Source organism: Cydia strobilella, chromosome 13 (assembly GCF_947568885.1).
Source record: "Cydia strobilella chromosome 13, ilCydStro3.1, whole genome shotgun sequence".
In the NCBI taxonomy this organism is placed as follows: Eukaryota; Metazoa; Arthropoda; class Insecta; order Lepidoptera; family Tortricidae; genus Cydia; species Cydia strobilella.
Window position 1 is genome coordinate 6402797 of NC_086053.1, and position 12179 is coordinate 6414975.

At 36.9% G+C, this 12179-nt stretch overlaps 1 protein-coding gene across 1 annotated transcript in view; it reads left to right on the top strand.

Annotated features, from left to right (window-relative positions):
* Positions 1-12179, top strand: part of LOC134746571 (integrin beta-nu-like) — a 32545-nt gene that overhangs the window by 11900 nt on the left and 8466 nt on the right. The window contains exons 3-9 of the mRNA XM_063680990.1: positions 1679-1836; positions 2101-2266; positions 3548-3692; positions 4842-5031; positions 6252-6373; positions 6493-6822; positions 8736-8905. Of these exons, the coding sequence (XP_063537060.1) occupies positions 1679-1836; positions 2101-2266; positions 3548-3692; positions 4842-5031; positions 6252-6373; positions 6493-6822; positions 8736-8905 (1281 nt within the window). The remainder of the gene's footprint in view (positions 1-1678; positions 1837-2100; positions 2267-3547; positions 3693-4841; positions 5032-6251; positions 6374-6492; positions 6823-8735; positions 8906-12179) is intronic.

Consider the following 12179-nt stretch of genomic DNA (forward strand, 5'->3'; position numbering starts at 1 on the left):
ATTTGAAACGTGAGAATAAATCTGGATTTTGTAGCTTCATCCATCTTCTGTCATCGTAGCTACGGTCTATAAATAAAAACATGGACCACCATAAAAGTATATCGATTTGGAGTTATATTTTAAATTGTAAGGAATCTCTTGATTTATTGGTAATTTGCCTGAGTGTACAACAGGCATATGTCATAACATAAGCATTCACGTTGCTACTGCATAGTTTCTATTAACAATAAGTGTCGCCCTGATGAAAATTATATTGACTTACTCACTTTGACACATCATTTCCTAGACAACATGGAGACTGTATAAAGGAGCCAAATCTCTATGTATGAAAAGTGTCCATCAAAAAACAGTAATTAGGCGGCGCCACCATACACCGAAATACTACCAAAAACAACCTACGTAATTTGGTCGGGTTATTTGTTGCCTTATATGGTTCATGTTATATATACTCATGTCCCAGAGCCTAACTAGCGCCACCGGAGAGATTAGGAACTATTATTTAAAGCTTAACGCGGTCACTTTTACAACAATTCTGCCATAAGAGATTGCGATCCTTTCTATACCATCCATACTAGACAAGAAGCAAATAAACAAACGAAAGAGGTACTATTTTTGTTTTTCAATGTCGTATTTTTCTAGCGTTGTCCCTGCATTTTTCCTCGACTTACTGTGGAAACCGGAGGTCCACGCGGCTACCTAATCCCAAGCAGTTACGAAAGTGACTGCTATTCATCAATATCAAATGATATTTCGTACTTAAGTTTTAAAACTCAGCGGCACGAGCTGAGGTTCAAACCCGCGACCTCTGATTTGAAAGTCGTAAGCCTTAGCGCTATTCTACCAACGCATGCCTCTAGGCTCTATATGCAAAATTCATAATGAAAATTGCTCAATGCTCACTTACTCAATTTGCTTAGCACGGACGACAGTACCTACGGATATCGAGGTCGCGTTTTTATCACTTATCGTGTTGGATAAGACATCAGTCTCGATCAAACAAATATGTAAGTGCGGAAGCCACGGGTGTTTTATCCTAAGCGGTTACCGGTTAGTAATAAAAAGTGCTCGTTATAGGCCGCCAGGAAAGTGAAGAAATGCCTAAATATTTATTAATTGCTAGTATAAATTGGTTGGTCAATTTATGACCAACCTCCTAACGAGCATTGCTCCCGGAAGTGTGAATAGATTTTTAATTAATAATTGTCTACCGTTTTACGTTTTTGAATGTCGTTAATTAGGTAAAACCCAAGATTTTTCACCTACTTCTTTATATTTACCTCGCATTTGTTACAAAATATGAAGGTTTTATTTTTGTACATTCAGCAATAGAGCAAGCACCTGTATTGTTGAAGTTGTAACAGCGTGGGTAGATCATCCTGAATATCTCGCGGCTGACTGATTTATTTCGATATTTATTTTATCTGATATATACACCTTTAACCTTTTTTCTTTTTCATTAATTGGACAATATTTATTTCTCTTATCGGCCTCTTTCATTTAAAAACTGATGGTTGGAGTAGGCCTTGGCTAAAATATGCATAGGTATAGAAACCTTGTTTCACAAGAAAGGCCCCGTTTTTTTATTCACTGTTACTGCAATGTTCTGTTTACTCATCATAGATACACAGTGTAGTACACTTACCTTAGTTTACTTACCATTTGTCTTCTATGTTTCCAGTTTAGTGTACAGTGGCTGTAAAGAAGACATGATCCAGAAGCCAGCGAAGCCGGTGTGGCAGGTGGCTGAGAACCGATCCCTCCAAGACGTGGACTCTAACGACGTGGAGGCAGTGGTGCAGATACAACCGCAGAGGGTACGGCTGTCACTCAAACCACGTAAGTGATATTCATTTGACATTGCATATGGGTCAAAACGAAAGCTCAACCAACTTTTAAGTTCCCTTACTCCTCACATATCTGGAAGACGAATTTTCTAATTATTCCCGGTTGATGCTTTGAAGTCTTTGGACCATCGAACTTTTCGGTGTGCCTGCTCTTTGGCAGGCGTTTATAAATTCTTAGTTTGGCCAATTTACGGCTTCACAAAACAGGGAAAAAATAGATATAAAAATCCATTAACATATATTCTATTATTTCTAGGAGAAACGGTGAAGGTAAAATTCTCATATAGACCTGCGAAGAATTACCCGCTCGACTTGTACTACCTTATGGACTTGACGTGGTCGATGAAGGACGACAAGGAGACCCTGGTGTCGCTCAGAGACGACCTGCCCAGCATGCTGAAGAACCTTACTGATAATTTTAGGTATGTCTGGATTGACCCGCAAAGTTTACCATGGCCACGCCATTGGTGGGCTATTCGCAAAACCCCGATCGAGAATAGTTTTCAGAAATTGTCATTCAAATTATAATAGGAATAGTTAGTTAGTTTATTTATTTCATAATGATAAATTACAATATAAATTATTCTTACACTAATCTATATGAATTTATATTATGATCGTCAATTGTTCGACATGCAAACATATAATTATAAAATGTCAACAATGATAAATAAAGTCTTATATGAGTAGAAGTTCGTTTATATATAGGCATGGTCTACTGGAACAGATTGGTTGAGAAAATAAAAAGTTGCCATCTGATATTGGCATGTGGGTGGTATGCCCGCGAACACTATTTTCCTAAAACAGATAGATCGAACAGAACGATATGTGTAAAATTGTCCTATAAGTAATATTTATTCATTTATATGACTACTGATACTATTGTTGGACATAGTACGAGTACATAGTATGATAGTACGAATGGCACTATTAAATCTGCAATTTTAAATGACTGAACCTATAACCATAGGCAGAGGTTAGTGGTAACATGATGTCATCTCCTAGAAGAACAATTTATTACTCGTTAATCTGTTTATTTTCAATTAAATATTTAGTAAATACAAATCTACCTTACTTCGTCGTAATTATCATTGTATTTATAGAAATTGTACAAGTAACAACATTTGAACGCCAATTGAGATCCTTTTTATTGGATAATCCAATTTCTGTAAAAGAATATATGGAAATGACGTCTATATAATATTATCAATAGATTTAGTTAATTATATGATATGATATTGCTTACCTATTCTTATATTGTAATGCATTGTACTATAATTTGACGACCATTACGAGATACCCAGGTATAACTAGCCATATTGACATCTTTTTCGTAACCATGCTATTATTGACATCGTATATTTATTTCCCAACATTTATTTGACTTTGTGATGAATTTTTATCTGTATTGACATTTGTATATAATAAGTGACGATCATAATATAAATTCGTATAGATTAAGTTAAAATAATTTATAATGTAATTTAACATTATAAAATAAATAAATCTAAATCTAAATCTAACCTAGATTCGGAATTGACTTTGATCTAATTCTCAATCTGATTATTTAAAATTTTAAGTACTTAAAAAGTTTCTAGCTTACACTTGCTTCAAGTATCTCAGAAAATATTCAAACTGCCTATTCGCGCTATCTCAGATGCACCAATGTTGTATCCTTGTGCACATTAATCCCTCATTTTTAGATTAGGGTTCGGTAGTTTCGCGGACAAACCAGTGCTGCCGTATATAAATATCGATGAGAAACGCCGTGAGAACCCTTGCAACGTCGAAGAGGAAAAGTGCGAACCTACATACAGCTACCGGCACCACCTCTCTCTCACTAACCAGGTAAGTACCTATCTGACGTGATACCATGATGACGTGACAGCACCCTTGATACTACATGCCTATTTGCCTATGCATAGTACAACAGAGGCCAAGGAGGCCTAACAAGTATGCACATATACATATACCATGCCTAATTCATCATTAAGTTGACGGCTTTGACGTTATAAAATAACTGCTTATATAGGTACCTAATTAAGTTAGAAAAATGAATCTCATATTGTATTTTTTTCTACTAAGGCTAGACTCCGGTGTATGTTAAGTCGTTGCACTCGATTAACTTGTTATTTCTACATAAAATACCTTTACGTCATTACGTCACGTTAGTTTCTTATTTAATAATATTATATTGTGTGCACGCGCTTGAATCTACTGTAGGAGAAAAGTACCTAATTTCCATGAATGTAATCAAATGATTGAAATCCATTTTATCAGTTACCTGACATCATAGAGCCAAAATGGGAAGGTAATGGATAGACGCGTACATGACTAAAGAACTCTTTAAAAAGGCTTGGTCAAAGTCACGCACATAGCTATCAGAATTTTAATCAGACAACTAATTTATAAGCCTGTCTGGTTTACCAGTTTAGCGCTTGTGACTGTCCTTATAAATAATAGTAAAGTACATGCCAAATGTAATCTAATTTATTATGAGCTGCTCCATTTGGCGGCGGGTCAGCGGTTCTGTTTAAGAATTCCGCGCTTTGCGGTTTTGTTACGCACTTTTGTTAACACTAACAATACAAACGTAGGTATTACCTAATACATAATTATTTGAGCAATCGATTAATGTACCTATTAGATATTTTATATAAACTTAGGAAGAAAGAACTACACTAATTTTCATGATTTTTTAATCTTTGGTGTATTGCTACTACATATCGATTACCTATCAAAACTGACGTGAAATAAAATTACTAGAGTTAGACCAAGAAAAGTCTGCTACGATTTTGATAGCATACGCAGTGCAAGTGTTATTTCGTAGAAGTTTGACGTTTAAAATAACACTTGTACTGCGTGTGCTATCAAAATCGTTGCACTTTTCTTGGTCTAATCTAACTATAAAACTCTACACACGACGTTACTTTAAAGTCGGTAAAAATAAACTTAAAAGTTGACCATGTCCTCGTTAATCTATCCTTCATTGCCCAGGTGAGCGATTTCATCAAGAACGTAAACGACAGCAAGGTAACAGCCAACCTGGACGACGCCGAAGCACAGCTAGACGCCCTAGTGCAGGCCGTCACCTGCAGGGACAAAGTCGGCTGGGCGCGGCACAGCAGGAAGATCGTCATCTTACTGTCGGATGGGCTGCTGCACACCGCGGGAGACGGGAAACTTGGTAAGAAACAACTGTCTTTTATCCTTCGTTACCCAGGTGAGCGATTTCATCAAGAACATAAACGACAGCGAGGTAACAGCCAACGGACAACGCGGAAGCACAGATAGACGCCCTAAAGGGGCCCACTGACTATCAGTCCGCCGGACGATATCGGCCTGTCAGTTGTGCGGAACTGTCAAATTTATGTTCTAACTGACAGGCCGATATCATCCGGCGGACTGATAGTCAGTGGGCTCCTTAATAGTGCAGGCCGTCACCTGAGGAGAAAAAGTCGGCTCGTCGCAGCACAGTTCTGTCTGATGGGCTGCTGCACACCGCGAAAAATGGGAAGCTTGGTAAGAAACAACTGTCGTTTTTGACCCATGCTTTTAATGCTGTTGTAAATTCGCTTCTTTGCACATCTATCAGTTGCTTCAATGAGTCCAAAGTGTCCAAACATTATTTGTTTGCGTATTTTCGCCAAGGAGCAAATCTCGCCATTTTCTTTGTACATCGTCAAATCAGCTCCATGATAGCATGATAGCATAGCCATCAATGATCAAAGTTACGGAAGCACTTATGCCAAATTTCGACTCAATCATACACCGGGGGAACTTACGAGTTTTTTAATATTTGTATCAAGCAGTTAATCTAATTAAACATAAGCAATAAAGCCAATATTTGGTCATATTCCTATTACATTATTGAATTTTCATTTTAAAAGTTATGGAAGTATACCGAATTCCGTATCTACGCTCGGAAACATACGCAGTAAAGTTAACATCGACTGAATGGCATTGAAAAAGAATCACTTTCAGGGTTACGTTACTGTCACCTACTTTTGTACTTACTTTCCAATTTCAAGCCAGAGAGCAGAGTGCAGAGTTCCTTTCGTGTTGACATTTCGTATTCTAATGCTTTAAATGTTATGCAATATTCTATAAATCTCATTGTTATGGTTTCCATGCTTGCTCAACCTAGAAAAGTCACATGCATAAGACTAAGGTCCTCAAGATAGAGTCGACGTCAAAGATAATGTTTACATTTTCGCCTTATTACAAAGGAGTAAGGTGCAAAAGTTTTATAATAACGGCATACATATATTGTAAATTCTATGCACTATGATAAGGGCCATTAAGGGCTATAGCTGAATGCTACCGGATTTTATAGATGCTATAAAAAGCTCTATTTAAGCCGCTTTCTCATCAAGTAACATGACACTAATCTGAAATTATATTCAGGTGGAGCTATCAGAAAAAACGACGAACAGTGCCATTTGGACGATAATGGATATTACACCGAGTACTCCATTTATGATTATCCGTCGCTCGCCCAAGTCTATAGACTCTTAGATAAGTACAAGGTAAATAATGTTTCCTCTCCGGATTAAAGCTTTCGTTACACAAAGTCTGGCCAATGTAAGCAAACTGAGCCCACTGTTTACATCGTTATGATCTCGAATAAAGATGTGGTTATTTTTAGGTTAACGTAATATTCGCCGTGACGGAAAGAGTGAAGAATCATTACGACAGCATTCACCAGCTGATGGCCGATTTCACGTACGTCGCTAAGCTCGAGAGTGACAGTTCGAACATATTGAAGCTAGTCAAAACGGGTTACGAAGACATCGTGAGTGTTGTGGACTTTGAGGATGACTCTAGTGCAGGGCCAGTGAAGGTCAAGTACTTCACGGATTGTGGAGTGAAAGGGGGCTCGCTTATAGAGTCTACGCGGTGCGCCGGCGTCGAATACGGCATGACGCTTAACTACGAGGTCCATGTCACATTGGAGTCATGCCCCGAATACAAGAAGGTAGTCAATTAATTACTATCAAGTAGCGCCCCTGTTTAAGTATTCTGTAGCTGAACGCAGCGCATTATTGTTACGTCGTATCAGTTCCGTTACATCCCTCACGTGCGTTCGTACGCTTTGAAGCTGCACTCGAAATTACACATCAAAATAATTCTATTCTGTTATGCATTAACGCATAAGCAATATTTCATTTGAAGACGCGCTAACATTATGTATTCTAATCAGACATATCCACGTGCTCTTTCAAAATGCAACTGAGGGTAAGGACCCTACTGTATAAATATTTGTGCGTAGGTACCTATTGCCTAACCAAATCGGAATAGTGGAGCCATGAACAGTTCACTGACGCCTTAAAAGTCTCAACTCCAAAAAAGGCTCATGCATGTAAATTGCGTTCATAGACTATACATAAAATGAACACAGCGCCTTTTAAACTATTAAACATTCAATTTTACATACAATGTACACCTAACAGTAAACTTCAGTTAAATAGAAATCATGGCATCCAGGAAGTGCGGATCAAGCTATACCATAGAGAAATAAGTAAGCATAAAGTGCTCACTCCATACATCAGTTTTGTTACCAAAACGACTATTATTTTCGTAGTCGATATATCTAGCGTCAAGTAGCGGAATCATCAGTACTGTTACTCGACAATTTTCAGCTATTATTAACCGGATTAACCGGAACTCTATTTTCAACTCCTTCTGCTTGTAATGTTAGTTGTAAATTGTTGAGCAATACACTTTGCGTCAGTCGCGACACAAGTGACATCTGGTGTCGAGTAGCAGTACTCATAATTCCGCTACTTGACGCTAAATGTCAACTACGAAAATAATAGTCGTTTTGGTAACAAAACTGATGTATGGAGTGAGCACTCTATGCTTACTTATTTCTTTATGGCCATATGGAAAAAGATGCACTAAAATTTACGATTGGGTGTTAACACAGATTGTACAGACACACTACCTACACTGTAGCACTCAGTATACTATTCATATGCGGCGCGGTTTATTAATAGCCGTAAAATTGCAGTTAGATACAGTAAATCTGTTTTTTGTTATGACAGCTTTATAATGACAGCTTTATAATGCATGTGTATTATACAACTAATAAAAAATAGAAGCAACATTGTTGTTTTGGATCAGTTCGAGATTGTTTATTGACTGCACGTGATATCAACAATATTGTGAGATGACTGGGATATGACAGAAGTAGATCTTAAAAGCCGGCACGCACTTACAACCCCTCTGGTGTTGTCCATGGGTGGCGGTAATCGCTTACCACTAGGCGATTCGTCTGCTCGTTTGCCTCCTATATCATAAAAAAAGTCCAATCTATAGCGTATTTTACCTATAATATGAACTTTCTATGTAATTGCATTTAGAATGTATTTATTGCATTAGGTATCGAGACAAACCCTACGGGTTTAACGATACTTTGTAAATTAGTTAGATATTGTTGTTGTAATTACTTAAATAAAAAAATTAATAAAAAAATAGGTATTTTAAAATCCTATTATCCTGTAAATTATTTCATTTTTGAATTGATTTTTTATTTATTGTTCTTTTTGACGATCATAACATGAATTCTTGTATATTTACATGCCTACAATTTATGTATAGGTAATGTAATCTGTAATAATTGTAATTTTTCAATAGAGTTTATAATCACGAACTGTCATTAAAATAAGTCGAATTTAGGCACTGTGTCACTAGCTTCAGCTGAATATTAGGAGAACGCCTAGAGGCCACTTACAAGAAATACGTCTCATTTCCCATTCTTTTATTTACTTATTAAGAAATGCCATACTATTTTCATCATTAACTTAGATATTTTGGAAACCTTATGTTATGACGGTGTAAAATTGCAAAAATCGTCTTTCACATCAATCTTTCATTGTACAATTCCAGTCAAACCAAACGATACGCATATCGGAGAGTCAGCTAGGCCAAGACTCGCTGGAGCTCGAGGTGGAGGTCCAGTGTGGATGCGAGTGCGACACTAACACCGATCAGGACTCGCTGACTTGTCCGGCCAATTCGCACCTCGTTTGCGGCGTGTGCCAGTGCAATAAAGGATGGTGAGTACACACTTAAACAGTACATGAGTACACACAGTTTATTATAGAATACTAAAGTATACGGGGTGTTTTTTCACCCTTACCTATATTTTGCGAGATAACTTTTACTTATACTATGCTGAGTAACTTTTACTATGACCAACCATGAAATCGCGAAAAAAAATTGGCCGTTTCATATGAATATTTTGGCAGATAAGATGTCGATTTATATTTGGGAGAGCCATTTTTAGTATGTATGGGTAGAACAAAAACCCTGTATATAATTATTCGAAATTTCTCTATCTATTTCCGATAGATAGCAATAAAAAATGCAGATGAATTCGAATTCATGAGGGTTATGCATCTCAGTTTATAAATATGTACCTGCATTAGCTAATTAAATATACGTATGTGGAATGTGGATTTATCTATAACTAATTAGCTCTTGGTTATTTTCAATGTTTATTTTACGCCATACGCTTGAATAAAAACCATGACACTCGTAATCTTGATGAACAGAATTTTTATCTACGTTCAGCAGCAAAAGTATGTAAACTGCGCGAAGTGTTTAAAATGTTTTTGCAACCTTATTATTGTTAAAAGCTAGGTGTTTTGCAGTATTTGAAGCGATGTTCTGCGACGTAGGGGGTCCAAAGTCCTGGAACAGGAAGCACCGAAGTACTTACAATGTTACGATTCTGGGCAATATTCCTTCATTCCGTGGTAACACAACTTGAGAATGAAAGAACACAGAATGAGTTTGATTTTCAGCCTTAAGATTTAAAAAATACGGTTGTATTTCAAACGACATATTTCGGCGAGGCTAGAAGCTTGCGAACGGTTTTGTTAATTAGACTGCTTTTGTAAACAAGACTAGTGGGCACGTAAATTTCACATAATTGCCAATAATTTTGAAGTTTACAGGCTTTTCTATTATTAAACAAAAGATCGGGAAATTGTTACTACCTACCTACTTATTTAATACAGCTGCAACATGATCGTTATCATGATTATTTACTGTTTTATTAATAAATAAATTGCTAAATTTTATGTGGTAAAAGTGAAATCCAGCGCTAACGAGAATATATTTACCTACTACCCGGAAGATTATATTAGGTATAGTATAGTAACTAAATTATTTCCGTTCGTAAAAACTGCTCCTACAGTTGCTATTACAGCCAGATTACAGCACATACCTACTTAGATATTTTTAGGACTGATGCACTTTTCTTTCCAATGTTATTGTATCCTATTTTAATATTCTGGAAGAAGGTAACCTTAGATACCTCATTATTTTATTTCTTAAGATAATGAAGCTTTATTTCTAATTGCGGCATACACCAAATAAAACCGGTCTCTATGTACTTACCTTAGAAAAAAAAACAAACATAATTATGTTTCATCAATGTCCTTTTGTGGGTGAGGCAGTACATGCGCCTAAGAAGCCCATCTATTTTTTCTTTTTTTTTCTGTGGTATCTACTACTAGCGAACATTGGCGCAAAATTTAAATCCATTCACACTTATAAAAGTGTGAAATTTATGTGACTGTGATTTATGTGTTTTGTGTTATGAAATTTTGAAAAATAAACAAGCTTAAGGCACAGGGACCTTACCTTAAGAACTAGGTAACTAAAAGACGAATCAGAACCTAAATTTGTACCTATTCCCTTTACTCATATTTTTAACCGACTTCAATTTCATAGAAGGAGGAGGTTCTGTATTCGGTTGTGGCTATTTTTTTTTTTTATATATATATATTTTTTTTTTTTTTATGTATGTTCACCGATTACTCCGAGACCCGTGGTCCGATTTGAGTAATTATTTTTTTGTTCGAAAGGAGCTACTTCCAAGTTGGTCCCATATTAATCTGGTGCTGTTCTGATGATGGGATCCATGAGGAATTGAGGGAACTCCTCAATTTTTGAAGGCACATGTATGGTGATTTGGGTGTTTTCTTAAGCAACTCGAGCATTTTCTCTCGAAAACCACCAATTTGATGAAGTGGAGCTGATGATGATGATTGTTTTGATGATAATGATTTCAGCGATTACTCCGGCACCCATGATCCGATTTGAGTAATTCTTTTTCTGTTTGAAAGAAGTTACATCCAAGGTATTTTCGTAACATTTTTTGTTTTGATCTGATGATGGAATCCGTGAGGAATTGAGGGAACTCCTCAATTTTTAAAGGCATGTGTATGGTGATTTCGGTGTTTTCTAAAGTAACTCAAGCATTTCCTCCCAAAAACCACCAATTTGATGTAGTGCAACTGCCTAACCACGAGTGTGACACTAAATATTCGCTAGCGTCTTCGTAACTTTGTACACTAATATTCCAGTACGAGCGAGATGCATAAACAGTAACATAAACAGTAAGTTACGCACACGATAGCGAATATATCAATGTCAATCTCGTGGTAAGGCTACTGATGATGAAGACTACGGACGAAATGTGGAACTTCCCTCGTATGTGTATTATGATTTTTGATGTAGGTAGTGTTGGAAACAACCAAAGAGACTGAGAAGTGAGGGGTAGGTGTGAGAGGTGAAGGTAGCGGGTATTAGTATTTGGGGGGTTTGGGGGTTGAGGGGAGGTGAGTTGATGGGTCGGGGACTGAGGGGTTGGGAGTTAGGGGATTGTGGGTTAGGGTTAGGAGTTAAGGGGTCTGGGGTTGGTGGTTTAGGGTCGAGTGGTTCAGTGATCAGGGGTTGATGTGCTGTGAGGTTGAGTGATCGGGGGGTTTGAGGGATTGGGACAGTGGCGTGGCGGAGAATAGATTTAGTGACAGGAATGATTTCCCAGACGGACTCGGGGAAAATTCTGATTATTTAATAAAGTTTACGAATTTAGAGTTAAACATGATTATGTTTTTCATTCATTCATTTCATTCACGCTCTTAACAATGTCAAAACTAAAAATGGAAAAATAAAAACTTTTATAAAAAAAAAGATAAACCGACTTCAAAAAGGATGAAATAAAATATGATCCTTTTTAGGGTTCCGTGTTTAAGTATATGCGTTACCAACTGATATGTTTGAAGTCGGTGGCAAGCCAAGTAGTAACAATACCAGTCAAAAATAATGAGCTTTATGTATATAAATCCCATTACCACTGTACAAATATTATAAACGTGAAAGTAATTCTGTCTGCCTCTTTGTTACCTTTTCATGGCTAAATAACTGAACCGCTTTAGCTGAAATTTGGCATGAAGGTTCCTTGAATTGTTTTATATTTTGAAATGTAGTCCTCTGGATAAGCGACAGAAAATAACTCAGTCCCAATCCCACACTTGC